This window comes from Neopsephotus bourkii, unplaced genomic scaffold (assembly GCF_033783945.1).
Source record: "Neopsephotus bourkii isolate Nb327-2 ecotype Australia unplaced genomic scaffold, CSIRO-AGI_Nbou_v1 NB_718, whole genome shotgun sequence".
Taxonomy (NCBI): Eukaryota; Metazoa; Chordata; class Aves; order Psittaciformes; family Psittacidae; genus Neopsephotus; species Neopsephotus bourkii.
Window position 1 is genome coordinate 110,289 of NW_026901217.1, and position 21,289 is coordinate 131,577.

At 43.2% G+C, this 21,289-nt stretch overlaps 1 protein-coding gene across 2 annotated transcripts in view; it reads right to left on the bottom strand.

Moving 5' to 3' along the window:
* RNF150 (ring finger protein 150) overlaps window positions 1–21,289 on the bottom strand; it is a 143,314-nt gene that overhangs the window by 15,853 nt on the left and 106,172 nt on the right. Inside the window, exon 7 of one of the 2 annotated variants that reach the window (XM_061354108.1) lies at window positions 9,559–9,665. In XM_061354108.1, coding sequence (XP_061210092.1) covers window positions 9,559–9,665 — 107 coding nt within the window. Of the gene's footprint in view, window positions 1–9,067; window positions 9,666–21,289 lie in introns of those variants that run through there. The other variant, XM_061354109.1, reaches the window with a different exon arrangement.

The following is a 21,289-nucleotide window of genomic DNA, read 5'->3' on the forward strand; positions in this document are numbered from 1 at the left end:
AGAGCAGCACAGCTTTAGTTCCATGTTCTGACCAGAAACGATTCCCATATAGAGCTGGGAGTGATGTAACACAAGCCCCAAGTATGCGTTGCATCCTGGAATGAATTGCCTTATGCCCCATGTTATTTATAGCCCCGCTGCTATTCCCAGCAGCTCCCCACTGGGTTACTTGTGCGGCGCGACTCAGGACCGGCAGCACAGGCAGCAGCTGTGTTGTGTGTGCAGATCACATAGCAACTGCCACAGCTGCCTGCCAAGGAGCACCGGCCCCCATCGCTCCCTGGGACTGTCACTAAAGGAAGGCAGAGAACAAAGCAGCAGGCAGGGAGAGAGACACGTGGGGAAGAGCGGGACCAGATTCCTTGGCTAGCAATACCTACAGTCCTCCTCTGAAGGCCGTCCATGCTTTTGGTGTGGGGTTTCTGCCCTTGGAACAGGGCTGGTGGGATGGCGAGCTCCAGGCTGTGCTGCCAACTGGCTGACATGGGTTGGGAGGGTAAAAGTAATTTCTGGCATTGCTGAGAGCGAGCTTGAGTTGCTGGAGCGGGTCCAGAGAAGGGGCAATGAAGCTGGTGAAGGGCCTGGAGCACAGGTCTCATGAAGAATGGCTGGGGGAACTGGGGTTGTTTGGTCTGGGGAAGACAGGCTCAGTGGGGTCTTACTGCTCTCTACAACTACCTGAAAGGAAGATGGGGTAAGGAGGTGGCTGGTCTCCTCTCCCAAGTCGTAAGTGATAGGACAAGAGGTAACAGCCTCAAGCTGTGCCAGGGGAGTTTTAGATTGGATATGAGGAAAAATTTCTTCTCCAAAAGTATAATCAGGCATTGGAACAGGCTGCCCATGGAAGTGGTGGCATCATTGTCCTTGGAAGTGTTCAAAACACATGTAGCAGAGACCTTCAGTGGCATGGTTTAGTGATGGACTTGGGGTAATGGTTGGACTTGACAATCTTAAAGGTCTTTTCCAACCTAGCTGGTTCTATGATAAAGCCAATGTTAAATCGCATGTGATTTTCTTGCTCTGAGCTTGCCTGCTGCCCCTCTGTCATGAACATCAAGAACAAAGCCCAGCAGGAGGGTGGGAGCAAGGAGGCACGGGGGAGCTGTGTGTGATCTAAGCCCATGGCGGCTGCCTTCCTCACTCCTGTGTGAAATCCAGGTTAGGGCCCAAACCAATTTCGCTGCTGATGCCTTGAACATACTGCTGCAGGTAGGTGAGAGGCATCCATGCTGGAGGCACCAGGTGGCAAGCACAAAACGTGGGCCAGGATGGGGGATGGCTGGGCCCTGGCTCAAGCGAGGATTTGACCCCCTTCAGGGATTTCCGTCTGCATTCTGTTGTATATGCTGGAAAACTTCAAGTCTCTTAAATTGTTTTAGGCAGGATTTTTGCTGGGCCCTGAACCTCTTGTAGGCAACACACCTCTGCTGGCCAGCCACAATCCCTGGGGCTCTCCTGTGACCCCCTGCTCCCAGGGATGCAGAGCAGCAGCTGATGACCCCTCACAGCACTGCTACCGTTCCCACTGGGGCATGGCAGAGCCGTGACTGTTTAAAGCTGTTTTAACACATTACGCCCAGCACCTGGGGTGGGGAAGTGGAGGCATGTACCTCAAACAGCCACTGCATTCTGATCAAAAGCAGCTGAAGGATAGGGAGGACCTGAGCAGTGACTGGGGCTGAAGTGGTGTCATGGAGGCCAGGCTGCCACTTGGGTCCCTTCCTGCTGTAGCTTCTGCCTTCTGTGAACACCAGTCTGAAGTGGTGGAGTTCAGGAAGAAACAACACGCATGTTTCCCCCATCAGGAAGTGCCAGTTTAACGCAGTCTGTTAGAAAATACGTACAACACAGTAATCAGATTCGTTTTATTAAAAAACTTGCAATAAAATTCCTTGGAATTCACCATCTTAACTTTGAGAGTTGCAATATTTTACTAGTACATAATAACACAGTCTCACATATTTACATTATAATCCTCTATATAACAAAAATAGCCATGTTGTACTACGAATAATGCTTCCGAATATTACCCTCAACATTTCGGTACTTCCCCCAGCTGAGTCACTGTCCATGCTCTTCAGCATTTACAGTATATAACAAAGCAAGAAGGAAACAAAATAAAAAGTGTGTGCCTCATGATTTCAGGCAAATCCCTTTAAGATGGTAGCTCTCTGACTCCCACATTTTTCAAGAGAGATAAAGTGCATTGGAGGGGAAGATGTAGACATTATAAAATATCGGCACAGACTTGAAGTCTATTTGCAATACTGTACAGAAAGTAATGCTAGAAAAAAAGGCTCGCTTCACAAACTGCTACTGCACTGTTTTGGCAGCAAGTCACAGGTAGCTGGGGGGGGGGGGAAGCTGACTGTGAGAAAAAGAGCTACGTAAATGCCACTGTGTGATTTTGCCATGGTCTTTGCTGGGTGTTGCACAAACCAACGGGCAGCTGGCCGAGGAAGGAACTGGTTTTTAATGTGGAGATGAAGGGCTGTTTCCACAGTCGGAAGAACCACAGTGTGGTCAGCCTGCAGGAACCAACTGCCTTACCAGCAAACCAGCTTCAGCCAGAACCAGGCTCTCAGCTGGAGGGGCCACGGTGCCAAGTGTGAAAGCCCTGTCACCCCCCAGCCTGCCAGGGCAGAAGCAGTAAATCCACTCCTGCATCCGGAGCGGGACTGATTACCTTGTTCCACTGGGACAGACCATTGTCTCCAAGCTGGAAGTGATTTTGATAAGCTGTGCACTGATCCATATGGTATTTATTTCACTCGGTTTTTTTTCCTTCTTAACATCAGCATTTGCTTTGCAGCACGTGAAAAGAGACATGGCTGGAAAAAGCTTTGGAGCCATCACTGAAAACCAGGATACTTCTGCTCTGTTCATGAACCGTGTACAAATGGGACATCACAGTTTTTTGGTTTGCTTATAAACTACTCAATAGAAATGATCCTCTTCTGGAAATGGATGGAATGTATATTTTGACAAGTACAAAACCATTTTAAATGTTCACTAAATACAAGGAACATCTTGCTATAAAAATAACAGACCCTCCCACCCGCTGTCCCCTCTTTACATTTCTAATTATAAAATGGTACAGTCATTTCAGGTTCCTAACATGAAACAAGAAGGAAGGGTGGTGTTACGTACACATACAAAACATTTAGGTATTTGACATCTGAAATAACATTCAGATATACATTCAGAGCAAACAAGCATCTCGGTCTTGCTATTGTGTTTCAAGCTACACAGGACTGAAGATCTGAGAAATGAACAAAAATGGGAAAAATGCTATTTCTGTTTTTTTTTTTCCTCTCTCCCTTTTTTTCCTTTGCATCCACTCCAGAAAGAAATAACTTCCACTGGCTCACAATTAAAACAGTTGAGACAAGATTCATTTCAGATGGAAAATTCATCTGTTGGCTTTTCATTCAGAATCCACAACATATTTCATTCATTTTTTTCTCTATTTTTCCCTTTGAAATGCAGTTCCTGCTTGAAAGGGCTTTTTTCCCTAGAGAAACAAGTGCCAAAGCAGAGGGAGGGAGTTGAGCGGGTGTCCAGTGTGGTGGGGGTGGCCTTGCCTTCTCCCTCGCTCCCCATCCCAGCCGGCAGCTGCCATCTGCCACACAAACAAATCCAGGCTAAAAAGTCCATCTGGCGTTCCTCTTTCAACTGTGAAACTATCAATTAGTTCAGGTAACAGCTTGGGAAAGTAAAAGGAGTGCTTGTGTTGGATCAGTTGTCCCTATTCACCAAAGCCTGTGAAACAACACCTCCACCCTCATTTCTCTGCCCCGACAGTATTTCATGCCATTGTTTTTCACTGCTTGTGTTAACGAAGCCGATTCATTTGTGTAGCGCTGGCTGCTCCGTATACACTCAGGAGTTTTGCATCTATCAAACAAATGACTTAACGCTCAGTGTTCTTCAGTGAAGCAGCAGTCCTGATCAGCACTCGTTATGAAGAAGCTCGGCTAACCTGAGTCTGCCCAACACCCCTGGCCCATCTGTGATTAAGTTGAACTTAAGCTGGCTCCCCTCCTCCGTGCTCAACCACAGCAATCCAACCTGCTACAAGAGATGCAGGCAGCACAAAATGCAAGAGAGGAAGTGGCACAGCACTAGTTTGATCCCACCGTCTCCTTCCCCTGCAACTAAGGCTCACACCAGAGCAGACATCTGTGAGAAGGACTGGGAAGGAACCAGATGGGTTTCTCCACCATTTCAGTCCCGTGGAACTGGAAATGGGTGCATCCCAACAGCAAACCAAGCCCTCCCTCTTCTGCTTAGAGAATCAATATGTCCTGGCCCTTATTCCTAGTAGAGTGGCTCGACAACAGAGATCCACAAGAACAACAAATGTTTAAAAAAGTCCATTATTGCTAATAAACATAAATCAGTAAATGACTATTGGTTTTCCTGACTTTCACAGCCTATAAATTCTTATCATTGCTTATTACAAACTATATGCTTACTTACGAGCTCTTCTAAGGACAGAGATCACAAAGGAATGAGACTCTTGGAAACAGAGCCTGGGAGATTCCCAGCTGGGAAGTTGGACTTGCAGTCCAGAGATTTACATTTAAAGACTTGTGCCCTGATCTTTGCCCTTTAATCACAGAACCCACTCTAAGGGCTGTGGCGTATATTCAAAGGAAAATTTTGTAAGGCAAAACTCTGGAAAATCTAAATGACAACTGCAGGTTTAACAGCAAATAAAACAGACTCTATGGATAATCTGCAACTGTGTTGTACTGATGAGTAAATGTACACAGAACTATAAAGTGATCTGCAGATACCCACCAGGGCAACCCATCCATATGCAAAGGTCTTCTGAGATAGACATTTTTCAAAGTGGATAAGCACTTCTTTTGCTTTAGCAAGGGGGAAAAAGAAGGTGGGTTAAAAGGTTTGACAAGGAAAATAACTGGATCACAATGCATACTCTTTGAGAAAGATCAGATTCAGAGCTGGATCTGTCTCTGTGCTTGGGTTCATTTAGTTAAGAAAATAAAAATGTATCCCAAACAAGTCATTCAGTAAGACTAAGCACTGCTCTTCTTGCAATGGCTTCCTCTGGATCTGATCTAGGGGTCACTGAATCAGTGAGATCTGAGGGACCTCTTACCATATGGGCTTTTTTTTCCCCAAGCTGCCTCTAGAAAGCCTTTTTCTTTAGCGCCACGATCTCCCCTGTATAAAAAGTCACATAAAAATGGGCAGCTGCTTCTGTTTCCACTACAATATGGTTTCTGTAGTCTTACCAATACACTTTTATACGCATTCATGGCAATATAATTTTACAGAATGCTTAAGGAATGAACTACAGCACTGTGATTGACCTGATCCTGGTTTTGAGGCTCTGAAGCAGTCAGGAAATAAAAAAAAACCACCCTAAACCCTCAGCAAGTGTCAGATCCCAATTCTCACCAGACCAAGTCAGCCATGGGGAGGGGATGTGGAACTGGCACCTTGCACATCTGCTTGCACGCATTAGGTCACTTATGAGTGCAAAACCCTCCTATACAGCATTTTGTGTCCTATTGAAGAGACCTTTGGAAAGCAGTTCAGTGAAACCCATGAAAATCAAAGGACAGCCAGAGGGCAGTCTCCTTCTGCCCAAGTTTCACCCTGCAACCACTTTAGCATGAGTGGAGATGAGCCTCGCTAAAATGAACGCACCTCCCACCTGCAAACTTGTTCATGGAAAAGAGAAGAGCCTCAGACAACAGGGCAGGAAAAGCTCAGAGACACAAGATCAGCTTAATGACAAAAATGCCTTTCTCGAGAGCTGCACTATCCCTCCTTTGGCCACCAGCAGGAGGTGTCCCTTTGCCCCGGTGTTAGTCACGGCATGAGCCTGCAGGATTACATGCATGAACACTTGTTCATCAGAGGGCACCAGAGGATTTTGTGTTTTCCTGGGTGCATGCTAAAGGCTGCTTTTCCTTCTGAATAGGCAGTGCCCTGTCCCTGGCATCTGAACCCCACGTATTTAAATCCAGAGCCCAAGCTTAGCAGGCAGCAGTAGTGAGGACTTGCACAACTCACAGGATGGGGCTCATCTTGCTCGAAGTTGCAAATTGGGAGGTTTAATTGTACCCTGCGAGGAAATCTTAGTGCAGAGATTCGCGTAAGCAGAATAGTACCTGGGCATGCAGATCTGCAGAATTAAGGCTTTCCTATGTGCTAAGAACATACACTTGGGGGTCTTAGTCACTATGAAGCACCTCAAACTTCCAAGGCATTTCAGAGGTTATATATACAAAGAATATTGTCAGCCAGGTTCCGCTTTAGAAAAATATTTCCATTTGACACAGGGAATTAATTATTCTCATAGACATGTTGAAAATAACATGATTTTGGTACTAGTCCAAAATTAGCTGCAAGTGCTTTTCTGAAGAAGGACGGAATAAATCATTTACTTAAGTGCTTTCCTAAATTCTGGCTTCAGTGATGTGTAACCTGGCTTTCCACTTGCTACTGCTTAACAGTGCCCAGAGCTGTAGAACACCTGAGGACAGAGATGGAAAAACATCTTTCCTGAGTGAAACCGCAGGTAGAACAGGGAAAACAAAAGCAGATTGACTCCTGACCCAGATTTGCTAGGGTGCCTCTTCTGGAAGACTGCAATATGGTGATATGTATAAATGCCTCACCCAGCCTAGCACGCTGCCAGTGGCCACCTACGGAACCTGAGGGACCACATCTGGTATGGGATACTCAGGAAAAGAACATGCAGAGCGTGATCCCTCCCTGAAATCCTTCCCCAGCTCCTAGAAATAAGGGCAGGGTCTCAGTTACCAGCTATGTGATGCCCCTTTGAGCACAGCTCCCTCCAGTGATTTTGCTGGGCGAAGGACTCAGTTCAGTGTCAGCTGGGAGTTTCATCTGATGTCTTGTTTTTCCACAGACCTCACTCCTCTGCTGTGCTGTGGATGACTGCTATGGCAACAGATAATTGGTCAATATATCTATTGGGATTAACTTAATTGTGAAATTAACTTCAGTGTGAAATAAAACAAAGACTTTGTGACAGCTTCTCTAAAACTCAAGCAGTGCAGCCAAGAGTATTTTGTCTGTGTGCTGTGCTGCAGCGGGTGGATGCTAAAAGATTACTGACAACTCAGACATCGTGTTCGTGGTGTTCCTGTGACATGTAGCACCCAGGCTCCAGCACTAGAGAAGAAATTGTACCAGCGTGTGCAGTTCCCCTCGGGAGACCTGACTGTGTATAACCAGCTTCACTCTTTCCCCTGCAGTCATTTGAGATGAATGTCACTCCTGTGTGAAGGGTCAGTGGTGCTGTAAGCACCACTTAAATCCTGTTTCAGCATTATTTCCAGAGCCTAAGTGGAGCTGATCCAGTACCTTCTGCAAACTCTCTTGTGTAGGGATGAATCTCAGCACTGGTCCTCCTGATGCTGGGGACCTTTCCCATAGCAGCAAGGAATAGAGGAGACATTAAAGAATAAGGAAAATATGATCACAGAACCACAAATACTGGCAAGACTGACCTGGCTGTGCCCTTTGGAATGATCTCTAACTTGCTTTTTAAACCAAGCAGATTTCCAGCATCTCCTTAATTAAGTAGAGATGTCTTTTCAAATGGCTTATAAAAATCTAACTGCACATTTCCGGATCATGGTTTTGAAGGATGATTAGGCTGTGCTCCTTCGCCTTAAAGTTACCCTGGAATTCAGGGACTAAGAACATAAAAAAAATTAAGCTATAAAATGAATTGAGTTCTAACTGGACCGAAAAGCATGAAGTGTAATTTTTCCTTCTTTCTGTACTAAAGAAGCAAGTCAGCCAAAATTTTAGGGATAGTTCTAAACATATTTGTTCCTGAATAAGATCTGACAAACCAAATTTTGGCTGGAAGTTGGTCTCCACATTTAACAAGTAAATCCACAAGGAGATTAAACACAGCAAGAACCCTAATAGTTGCATTTTGAGATGCTGCCATGACACCATCAAGGCAAAATGTTTGACCTTGCCATGAAGCTGCAATGTAAGATGAATTGTTGATTCTATGGACTTGACTCAGGAGGCAGTAACGTGATTCAAATCATCTGACTGTCAACAGAAACCATGTACTCTTGTGTAACTTAAGCTAAAAATGCTTCTTCACAGTCGAGTATTTTGACTGAAAAAGGAAATCATACACTGAACAAGTAATGATATAAGCTTTCCCATGAAAAGCAGAGCTCAGGATGAACTAAATAATCATTGCAGGCCATTATTACTTAGGCGTTTTGATTTATGTTAGTTCTGTCTATTTTCATATTCCCTCCCCTCTACCCAATGTATTTGGTATATGCATCTATATACAAAATGCAAGTATTCTATTATGTTTGCCACAGTGTTGACAGGGACCCTGGAGGGCAAGGAACCACTTGAACTCCTGTGTTGGGTAACAAGTTTTAAAAGGTAAGAAGTGAAAAACACCAAGAAAAAAAATGCAAACAAACCAGGAAGAAACATTTCAACCAGCTGCCTCCTGCTTCGTTAGCAATTTCTGATGCTGATATCAGCATCTTCAGACCCTTTCTAAGAATACTGTCATCCACATAATGCACAGCTGTCAACAAGCAGCCTCTGGAAACCTCTCAGACACTCCTTTAGCCTACCAGTCAGACTTTGGTCTGCAAAATTAAGAAGAAACATGATGTTTTTACTAGACCTTCTTTTCTAGCTACTGAACTGTAGGAAGGCCATTACTGTAGTGACAACTGCTAATGGCATAAAATATAGCAAAGGACTACAAGGATGGAGTAAAGCTTTAAGCTTTTTTTTCTCTCCCTCTCACTATATGATACTTGTGTAGAACAGACCTCTACATAAAAGCCAACACAATGGAATTTTAACCCAAATATCAACAATCTCTGTTAACTCACAGCTATCCTACAAATAAAGGCCTTCAGCATATGCTATTTCCAAGGCTCCCACTTAAAGAAAGCAGACTTCACGTTAATGCAGGGTGCTGGTGCACCATCCTTCTGAAGCCATGTGTACTTCATGCAGAAACAACAAGGCAATGATAAATGCTGGAGTCAGATCATGAAGTGACCAGTGAATGGGAATTCAGATTTCTGGACTGAACTCTTGAAAAAGCTGGGGTCAGTCAACAAAAACAGAGTGTCCATCCATAACAAACTATAACCAACCAACCAAAAGTAACAAATGGACGTCTTTTCAAATCAAAGAAACAAAACCCAACTGAACAAGTGTAGAAAACACTCAAGCTGTCTTTTCGGTTGCGTATTTATGAGCCACTGAAGAGTTACATGACCGCTCTCAAGCACGTGGGTAAACTGAAAGCGCTCATCTCCTGTGTGAACAAAATGAACATATGCAAATGATGAAACCGCATCCAGGCAGACACAACTGTTGCTATTGCTTTTCGTGACCATCTCAGAATGGAGTGTGCAGGAGTGACAGTGCTCTGGAGGCATGTGCATGACTGGTCCAAATCCTAGAAAGCTGACACAGTCCCTCCCTGTGACCCTCCCCTGTAGTTTAGTGTTGGATCTCTGTTTTTCAAGACTTCACCTCTTCGCAGTCTTGATCAGTGGAAAGCTCCACATCGGACAGTCCAACCTCCATTGCCATAATCAATGAAATATCTGAATCACTGCTCACTGCTGGCTCCTGCTCACCTGTGAGGGTAGAAAAGACAAGAAAAGAGCATTATGGTCATGTCTTTCTGTCAATTTACTACTATTTTTTGGTTCCGCAAATGGGACCCAGATGTTTCTCCATGAGTGAGGTTCCCCTTAGATTCCAAACTTTGCTCTTACTCACTATCTGTCTAAAGCATTTCAAAAGTATCAGAAAGTTGAAGCCATCAGTAGTGAGAAACACAATGACAAGGAATCCTCCCCATCAAGGCCCTCCACCTCCTTCCTCCCACTGCCTGAGCACTTCCCCTTTTCACTTGGCATCATCCTACTCCCCCAACAAAGGCAGCAAGTTAAGGACTAAGGCACAGGCACCTGGTGGAGTGAGTTGGCCATGAGGAGAACATTTCTTACAGGAAAAAAATCTACCCAAACCCTCATTAGGTGACATGACTGCTGTTAGTGGAGACTTCTAAGAAGGCACCAGACTTATGTCTAGAAGGAGCAACACGTATCTCATTAGTTATGCCCCAGGACTCAGGACCAGTCTACCTGCCTTCTCAGGTGCCTTCTCTTGTCTTTTTCCAGTCTGTTTTCTATTCACCCTTTCCTCTGTTTGAAGATGCCCTGAAGGTTCTTTATCCAGACCAAAGGGATCTGCCTTAATCCACCATGATCACAAATACAGTAAGAGTCAGACTGGCCAAACTGCAAATCCCATCAAAACTGTAAGTGTAGGAAGAGCAACTTGTTTTTGTTTTGATACCACAGCACTTACTATGTGCATAATTGCAAGCAGATAAAGACAACAGATTTTAAAGGACTAAAAGCTTCTTTTATTTCAATAGCAGTCAGAAGAAGCAAAGCACACTGGATCTCTTGGGAGATCTTCAAAGGCACAAAAATCCCATAGGTGGCTAAGTCCCTGAGAGAAAAAGTTGATGGTTCATATTTTCCAGTGGTTTAATTACAATACTGTAAATGTATTTAAATCTGTGGCAATTTTTCCTTTACGTATTTTATTTTTCAGACAATAGAAGCAGAGCTTGATTGACACTAAAAAACCCTGAAAGTTGAATATCTAAGAATTAATAAGTAAAAAACATTATAGAGGAGACAGGAAAATAATAACTCCACACAGTTCAATTATTCATTTGAAGCTAAGTGAGCACAATTAGTCTCCTCTCAAGAGCTGTGTGTTTTTAAAATCTGTTTTAGAGAAAAAACCATGTATTTACTTGTGCTGGGATTAGACGTCATGTTCCGTGGAGGAAGCCTGAATGCGGTCTGCATTATTCAAACTGAAAGAGCCAGTGCTTTCCTTTACAACCCTTCCCAATTTTCATCCTGGATTATTTTTATACTTTCTTGATTACAAGATAAATAATTAATGCACACAACCTCTTTATATCTGTATCTTTTTTTTTCCTCCTTATCAATATGACAGCAGTAGAACATTTCAAAGCATTGCTTCTGACTATAAATGCTTCCACTGGAGGTGGGGGAAGTATGCACTGACTGAATGGTATCTCCTGCAGACTTCAGTGGGTTTGAATTACACTGAACCATTAGATGAACTGCTAGATCCAAGAGTACAGAAGTGCACCTCCAAGACCTAAAGCATATCTGTAGTGGTAACAGCTCCCTGAGCCAGAACGATGTGGTTCCAGACTACTGGATTATTTATCATTCCTCTGTAACTAATAGGGTTCTTAAAAACAATGAAAACAATGCTTTAAATGTTGACTAAGAGCACGTTTATATTTGCATGACAGAGTTCCTGAGGCTTAGCCATGTTAAACTGCTGCCTGAAGAACTCTTGAGAGAAAGGTGATTTTCATCTGAGCTAGCTGTGCAGGAAAGAAGAACTGGCTGAATGGTGGCAGCCACACACGGACTGAAGAGACGGGATGAGCTGCCAACACCAAATGTCAGAGCATCAAATAGAGACGTGTTTATGGTGCTGAAATGTTATTTCAAGAATGTTCCTCTGGGGTTGCACAGCCAAAAACAATCTCAGCTGAGTTCAAGAGAGGCAGAGAGAACAGCAGATTTACAGCTCACCTACCAAATACCTAACCTATGCACAGGAGCACCCACCTTCCAAACCAACAAACTTGAGTTTCGAATTAAAAATCCTACACAGTTATTAATTCTTGGATCTTAGTATTTCCAAAGTGTGGGCCCTGTAGTTTATCTTCCTTAGGACTGAAGAGCAGGTCAGTAGGAACAGCGAACAAAGGATCCTAAAAATGCCTATACCTCTCCCTTGGTATTGGTTTTTAAGTGCTATGCAAGTGCCTAGAAACATGAATGCTCCACCTTCCTTGCTTGCTAACAGTGGAGTGGTTCAAAATCCCAAAGCTGCAGCCTGGAAGATGAGACAAGATAAGGAAATTAATGCATCCCTGAGCATTACAGGAGTCCTGCTACTGACCCCAACATGCACAGGATGAAGCTCTGGGATGCTGCAGAAGATACAGCAGGTACAGATCAGCTGTAAGTAACTGGCTGCAAGGGCTATAAACTGTCTCATGTGGTTTCTCTCCCAAACACATGCTTTCTATATAGCGTTGGTTGGTTTGTTTTTTGCCAGCTGTTCAATTACGTGAGCGAGTGCAGAGAGTGACATTTGTTAAAGGTAAGCAAACCTCAACTAAACTGCCAGTGCCAGGAGCTTAGCCTGCATTTTGCATCCCTGGTTTTTAGATCCTGTTTACAGTGAGAAAGCTTCTACAGTCACACAGCTTCTACAGATGTCTGACTCACTGCTAAGAACTTTTATGACCTTTTTGCAAGTTTTTTTGAGATCTGGTGTTTTTCTTGAAGCCCTGAAGCCAGGTGAGGATCTCAACTGTCAGTGAAGATCTCAGCTTTCACTTAAAAATAAATGAATCTTACAAAGTAAAAGGGAAAGAGAGTTTAAAAAGCCACATATTCCTAATTTCTAGACAGATTTATGTTCTAATATCTGACTTGTGATTTCACATGTTTGAGATTGGCAATCCTGTCTAACAACATATACTAGAATAGTTCCACACTGTGCTTTATAGCACTTCATGCCACAGGCATAAGGCCTTTTGCTTAATGAAGCAAAAGGCACATCCCAAGCTGCTTTTCAGCCTGAGTACTAGTGCCTACAGCAGGCAACTGTAGACCTCTCTGCCACATTCCTCTCATGTCAGTGAAATGCAATACACCACAGCACGCTGCCTACTTCCAGACATTTTCCACTCACTCATATTCCCTGACACACATTCGGCTGAGAGGTGCAATAAAACAAACTCCCTCTGTAGCCAATATTTAGCTTTAATTATGCTAATGCAGGAAGAATATTGCCACATAGATATGGAACTGCCCTACATAACAGTGGTTCAGCCCCTACTTGTTGCAAGGTTCATTAAGTGATGTTTGTATTTGAGTATAATTGCAATCAAACAAGGATGAAGACAACTAGTTACTCTGGTGCTTTAAAACCAGTAAGAGTGCACACTAGTAATAGTTATCAACTTTTGCTGCTACTGCTAACGCTTTGAGTAAGTCTGTAGCTGTTGCACACTAATAAATATTCCAAAAGAAAAAGGTCAGACGATGAGTTTCCAAGAATTCAATACTGCTTGTGAGAGCCCTGGGAGGGATCTAAGTATTCAACAGTCAGTGAAAAGTGCATTTACAAAGACATTAATCTGCCATGTGTAGGCAAGCACACAGGCATGGCCACAATTTGCGATATGCTTGTAATGGCCCACTCAAAGATGAGGCACAAGCCAATGTAACCGTGGTGGGTTTTGCACTCATGGAGGCCTCCCTCCTGCTCACCAGTGTGCTCCTCCCCAGGAGGCCAAATCTGACACTGTGCTCTGATGTCCCTAGGACATGGGCAGTGCCATGGGGCTCTCCTGAAATTGGTCCTGCTTGCCCCAGAGGCTGAGATTTCCCCCAGGCTCATGGAGCTGGAAAAGCTGCAGACCCTCATGTTTAGGCTAAAAGGTCCACAAGCAATTTGCATTCACAAAGTCACCAGAAAAACAAGAATACATTAAAATGTTATACAGCAAAGGCCTCATTGAATGCATATAAGATTTGTTTAAGATGACAGACTTTTTCCTTCTCTGGATCATTAGGTAGCTCTCTGCTGCTCATTTGTGGGTAAGCAGAGAAGTATCGATTATTACATGTCAAATGAGAGCTGCCACCAGTGTGTAATTCATCTACTGAAAGTGTAACTAAAGCCAGCAATCTCCTATTCTTGAGATTAAAAACACAGGCCACTGCAATAAACTATTCAACTGGGAGGCAGTCTCCCTTCCCTCATTTGTTATCAGTTCTCCGTGATCTAATTCAGCATACTCAGTCCTGCTCCACACACAGCTGAACTGCTGCACAGAGCTGTGCTACTGCTAATGGTTTTCTTCATCTTATGACAGTCACAGGAATCAGAGAGTAAGAAAAAGCTACTACCGTGCTATTGACTCAGGTGTAACCTATTTGCATAGCTATAAAGTTGAGCACTTAGCGCAAGGGACAAGTCTTGTTTTGCACAGATCTTCCGTTCTTGATGGTGGATGCCCATTTAAGGAGAAATGAGAAATTATTGATTTCTTCATCTAATGAAATGCTGTGAAAAATTTATCAGCTCTTATCCCATCCTTAGCTGGCAGAAATTGTACAGCAGACAAAGGAACTGTGTCTAAAACCTCCTTCTGACAATAAATATATAGCAAAACTTCATTTTGCTATTTATTTCACATTCTCAATTTTGCTATTCATTTAACATTCTCAGTTCTATGAAATATACCTTATTTCAGAACTCTTAATTTTCTGAAGATAGAACTAAGCCAAAACATAAACCCCCTGGTGACAGGTATGCTCTCATGTCTAGACAAATATCTAATATTTATGCGTTAGCATGAACCTTACTCGAGTCTGTACCTCCCTTCTACTAAACAAACATTGCCCCCAGTAAGACGTGTCTTGAAGCATTTTGTTCCAGAAGAAACCAGAAACGTGACCATCTCCTGGAGCTGAGGACCTGAGAAGAAAATATATCCAGGGTCATTAGAGGCATTGACACGGCACCTTTATCAAAATGGATTCTGTTCAGCATGAAGCCTCAAGGAACTGACAACGCAATGCAATTCTGATTTTGCTTCCAGTATCAGAATAACCAGAACACTATTCGTCATCTTTGATTTATGACCAGGAGAAATAGACATTTCTAGAGCCCTCTATTTTAGTTTTCTCTGCCAAAGAATGCACTTTACCATTACAGATTTTATTGCTCCCTCCTCTTGCAACTTTGCCACAGCATCACTTTGCTGCTCATAGTCCAAGCAGAGGAACATGGTCCTATGAAGTTAGTACCTTGAATGGCAACTCCTTCCATAATAATACTTGATCGCTGATCCTCTTCTTTAAAAACACTACTGATTCTTAAAATTATCCTCAAATTAATCATCCAATACCTTTTACTGGATCATTTTATAAGGAAGTCCCAAATTCCTTCCATATCATCTTGATAATCATTAACACTTTAGAACAGGCCATAACTGCACTAACAAAACAACTGAAATAAGACACGTGGAAAAAAAACGCCTATAAAATCTCCAATGCAAAATAAGCACTGGGAATATGTCTGAGGAGAAGGGGTTATAAAAAAACTGTTACTAACATAGTCCTTTTGACTTAGTCCACAGAGACTAATAAAATGGATGAAGTCTGGCTGGCTACAATCAAGAACACAAATATTTTATTGCTGTTCCCCAGCATCAGAAAGAGACTTATCTGAGCAGCAAAGGTAAAAGCAGTTAAGCGTGGTAACTGCTTTTGGAAGAAAAGGTTAGAGTCTTTTTCATAAATAACAAGCCAGAGCTCTGTGAATGTACTAATTGCATAGGGCTCCATTCAGGGGATAAAGCAGATGATGCCTGAGGCACACAATATCCAAACATCAACACACCGGGAAGAACCAAATGCCATGACCTGGCAGGGTTCATTCAAGACAACACTTCAAAAATGTGTTTAACTGGATCAAACCCTCAGCGGTTGAGAGACTTGACAGATGGGTCTGGATATGACATAAAGCACTGGAATCCTTCCCAAAGAAAACCTGTTCCTTAATTCTTATTGAGTGAAAAGGAAACAAACTTTATTCCTTTAATCTTTATCTAGGATATATGTTTTGGGAGAACATACAGCATCTCTTAACACAAACAGCAAAAGACATAGCTCCCTGACTTCAAACATCCTGCAGAACAAAGGAGCAACATTATCATCATCATCCTAGACCTCAGCTACTGAGATGGAGAGTCACGACTCTTCACCAATTCTGGCTGCCCCGTGAAGACACCATACACCTGATTTTTCAGTTACAGCATTAGCCTGCACATTTTATGCCCCAAGAATATATTCTACTACTTCAGTTACAGCTGTAATTACGCAGCACTTCTGGAAATCATATCCTCATATCTAAAGTCAACCATCAAAAAATGAAGGGGAAATTATTAGTAATACAACCAATTTTCTGAAGCCTAAATTTGGAACATGTTCTTTTAAGCAATAAACTTTAACACCAGTTACCTGAGAAGACATTTTGTATTTTGGCAAGACAACACACTCATTTTCATTAACAGCACAGAAAAGTATCAGCACCCAAACGCTTTCTCCAAAAAGGGAAAAAAAAAATCTGTTGAAATAAGGACATAAGATATAAAACACATGTAGCAGATAGCAAACACATCTGCAGAAAGCTGAGTAAAAAAGGGGAAGAACACATACATGTTATTCAACAGGGACAGTTAGACCTGATTGGCTGTAAAAGCAAAGCATTTTTATTCATTTTATATCTATTTTTTCATATATATCTTTACACACATATATTTCTATATACATCTTCAGTGAGCATACACTAGCTCCTTGGGATTTTGTCCATGAGTCAGAACACATGGCCTTTGAAATTCACTGCATGCATTAACATTATTTTAGGAGTCAACACTTTGGAGACCTTCTCTCTATGAGAGGCTGGCTGATGTTTTGGGAACTCTTGATCAGCTGTCTTAGTGGGGTGCTGCCGACCCTCTCTGTGACACAACAAATATGCCTCTGCCAAATACGACACAAGAAAATCTAGTATTTTTGCTTTCAGTATACTTTCCTCTTTCTCCTTACTCTTATGGGTCATGCTTATCACGTCCCTGCCTATTCCACAGGAGGGAAACTCATTCTGTGCCAGTCTATTGCATCTAGCTGCAATATGACTTTCTCTTCCCATGGCTTGTCTTTCCTCTTTCCTATTGGAAACTCCATCAAAATATAATCAGAAATATTGCCTGAACAGTGAAAGGAGTCGTCACACTAAGGTCTCTTGCACTGACCTCTATGCTCTCCTATCAGGTTATCTCCACTTTCAAGGTCCCTTCACAGTTTATCTAAACGTGTGGTATTATTCAAAGTATTTTCTTCCACTGTCAGACAAGAAGCATCCTATTTCTCTCACAAGAGGGCATCCAGACTCTTAAACCTTTGCAAAGGTACTTTTCCTTTCCCCCTCTAAGTCATCCCACTGTCCCCTTCCAGACAAGTGCACACCCTCCTTATCATTCACCACTGGCCATCCTCAGTGACTAAATACTACAACAGATTCACCTCTGGTCAGGATAGCACCTTCTTTCTTATGCCCGCAGGAAGTTTCAGAACTGCATTTCATGCTACAGCCTGTTAGAAATGACTATTATTTAGAACATGCAAAACTATTCATGTATTTGACTGAAAATCAGAAAATGACATATCCCATAAAAAGGGAAAAAATTCAAAAATACTGAAGCATGGGCTGTAACTACATAACAGTTTTGATTCTCAACTACCTCAGCTACTTTTGGCAATACATTAAATTGTCAAAGATCTTTAATTCTGAAATTTTTAATTCTGAAAAAGAGTTCAGCTACTTTTTGTAACATCCTGCTACTTCCTAAACCACTCCGAGAATCCTAAGAAATATTAAATTTTCCATTTCATGTTAAAAAAGTCTAATTCAACTTTTCATCAAATTCACTCCAAAAAAGTCTCTTAGGCCCAGACTGAGCTAAAATCACTACTATCATGCAGTCCCAAGCACTGCTATAAACAGTATCACAGTATCACAGTATCACAGTATGTTAGAGATTGGAAGGGACCTCAAAAGATCATCTAGTCCAATCCCCCTGCCGGAGCAGGAACACCTAGATAAGGTTACACAGGAACGTGTCCAGGCGGGTTTTGAATGTTCCAAAGAAGGAGACTCCTCAACCTCCCTGGGCAGCCTGTTCCAGTGTTCCATCACCCTCACTGAGAAGAAGTTTCTTCTCAGGTTTAAGTGGAACCTCTTGTGCTCCAATTTGTACCCATTACCCCTTGTCCTTTCATTGTTTGCCACTGAGAAGAGCCTGGCTCCATCCTCGTGACACTCCCCCTTTATATATTTATATACACTAATAAGGTCACCCCTCAATCTCCTCTTCTCCAAACTATAGAGACCCAAACACTTCATGCACAGGTATCATTCCCTGATCATTTCCATTATTCTTCCATTTAATTTTTTTTTGTATGCAGAACAAGTTTCTGACTTAGCTGAAATATAGTTCCGTGTAACAGCAGCATGACAGAGCCAAGAAGTGGAAGTCCAACTCCCCTTCCCTGCCTCACCCTCTGACCACCCATCCTTGGTCAGCTCTGCTATTCCCTTGACTGGCCAGGGAGCTGTCTCCATTTAAAACAATGTCTGCAAACTCCTTTGGAAACAGTTTTTGCTAGGCTAGCAGCTGAACAGGTTGGCTTCATCACAAGGCAAGCACTGCAGTCACCTCTAGGAAAGCTGCACACAGAAAGAGACAAAGGAAGGGTTCCCCCCTTGCATTTGACATCTGCAAGCTGTCCCTGTGGTACCATGACCTAAAACGTCAGGTGTGGCACAGGGACTGCTTTTTACTTGGTTTTCTTAGCAGCTGCTGAATGACCAGGACTCATTGGTGTTACTGCAAAACAAATAGCAGCAAGTGATATATTTAAAAATTATCATATTTTGTCATGTTAATGGTGTGCAAGGGATATTGCAAGGATTATTCCAGTAGCAAGGGTGACAAGTATGGAGAGACACACACCCTTTGAGCAGTGAGCAAATATCTTTAATCATACTGCCAGCTATTTAAAAACCTGAAGGGATAGCAGGTATGTGACAAAAGTAGAGTTAAATGCTGTATGTGCTAGCATGTGTTATATGGTATCTGGCCTACTGGTAGGCTGTCATAATAACCACTCTTCTACATCAAAAAAGTATAATCACATAATTTAATTGTGTGCACCTCAGGTTCCATGGGCTATCCTGGTGACTGCTATTGTGACTGAACTTTCTTACTTATATCACAAAAACCTGTGTCAGCAGCATAATCTGCTTCCTGCAAGCCTGAAAGGAGAAGGAAATTACAGGCTGACTCAGGCACACAATGAACTGGATTGAAAGAGTGTAATGATAAGAGAAACTTCAGTTCTGTTCTGAAGGAACATAAGGAAGAAACATCTTTTCATGGCGTGATTTAGAGATGTAGTGGCCAAGACCACACAAATCCCTCAGAGCAGTCACACTGGAGAGGTATCACAACATCCCTAAGCATAATACAATATTAAACCAGAAGACTCAATGTATGCCAGTGGTTTCCAAAACCTTGTTCTCAGGTCTCATCATGCCGCAGGGGGTTGGAACTAGATGATCTTAAGGTCCTTTCCAGCCCTAACTATTCTATGATTTTATGACTCCATGGCAGAAACGATGCACAAAGCCACTTGAGATCACTCCTTCTCAGGACTGCACAGTCCTACTGACCCCACCTGCACAGCAGCTTTGCTCTGCCCTGCTGCTTTGCCCCCTGCTCCTGGCCTGCAGGAATGTGCAAAGGGATGCTCAGCCCAGGAGCACCCTCCTTCCCACTGTGGCAACCAAGGAGCCCATCGCAGAGCACCCATGGCTGGGTGGTGGCTGAATTTCAGCAGGGTCTGCTGGCACACATCAGGGCCTGGGGAAAATAGCATCCCATTGCTTTTATCTCTGCCTAACAGCTTCAGCACAGCTGGATCCTGCAAAGGCACCGAGGATCACAGCTCTCATGGGAAGTGGGAATGCCACCTTTGACACTCAAGGGAAGGAAAGCAGGGGTGTTTGGTGCTTGCACGAGCAATCCACCAAAAGGCACACAAGACTAGGACGTGAAAGTGGACCTGCAGAGCAAGGTCTGAGTAGGCTGTTGTAAGAGATCTCAGATTACGGCAGCTTTTCTTCCATGGCCTCTCACTCCTACTTCAGCTCATGTACAAGGTGGCTACTAGCCAGTGAGAATCTGCATGGGGCAATTAATTCTGGGAATGTGATGTGAAACATAGGCTGCTGTGACAAGAAGGAAGAAAAACATTTCTGCCTAATCACTATGCACTGCTTCCTCAATCACAAGTATGCACACAGCTGTAACAGAAAACAACAGCTTGCTTGAAAGAAAACTCCCATTAATTTCTGAATGAGGGTGTTGGAAAAGCTCATGTTAGTTTGGCTGAGTTTACCTGTAATGGCAGCATGAGCATGATTTTCATATCTGTCTCTTCAAATATGTTTTACTGCATAGGCTCTCCAAAAACCTAGGCCACTAGCAAAGCACAGTACTGAGGAACCATATACCGAACTTTCAACAGCAGTTATGACAAATATCATTGTGGAAAGATGTCACAAAAATGCCTGCATATATTAGAGGATCTATTGAGAAAACATACAAGGAGGTGGCTGAAAACCTCAGCAGCGGTGGAATGACTTAACTAAAGCACATGAATATCTTCTCTTCCTCTTTTTCACACACAGTCCTGCCTTCCTTTCCATGCTGCTGACAGTGGGCTCCACCTGAGATCTCCAGGACATGTCCAGGATAAAGGGGCAAGTCATTAGCCCAGGACTTCCTGGGGCTTGAATTCTGTGGATGTCACCAGGAACTCTGTCCTTACCATGCATGTTGGTGATGCTTGCCTGAAATTTAATTCCATTAGGAATGTCCATAATAAATATTTCCCCCAGGGATGTCTTCTCATTAGGCATGAAAAAACTGCACACAGCAAATGTGCAACTGCACACTAGCAAAATGCAACTTTTAACAGTGTAACTTTTACCTTAAGGGGAAAACGGTCTTCCTGTTTGTTCAATACAAGGAAACAACATGCCTGGGAACAGGCCTGGCACTGCTGCAGCAACAGCTCCAGCGCCTGAAGCAGGGCACAGCTGTGGTAACACTGTGTCTGCCAAGCCTGGGCACATTAGCACGGCATTCGGTGGTCACCCACCCACACTGCTTCAGCATCCTCCGTGCAGCCCAGGGGTGCTCACAAACAGCAGATGTGTGCAGACCCCATCGCATTGCGTGTCACGCTTTCTTCTCCCCTCTGACACCTTGCAGTGAAATCACTGTCCTGCCTCTCAGCAGCCACATGTGGACTTGTAGGATTTGACCATTTCTAGTCTCCCGTCACATGCTTACATTTCTACAGGACTGTCAGCTACATGCCCCCCCCAAACTGGAGACATCTGACTGAAGTACCCTGCTTAGGTTAAAGATCGTCACAAGTCCATAAAAACAGAGAATACATGAGAGAAACAGCAC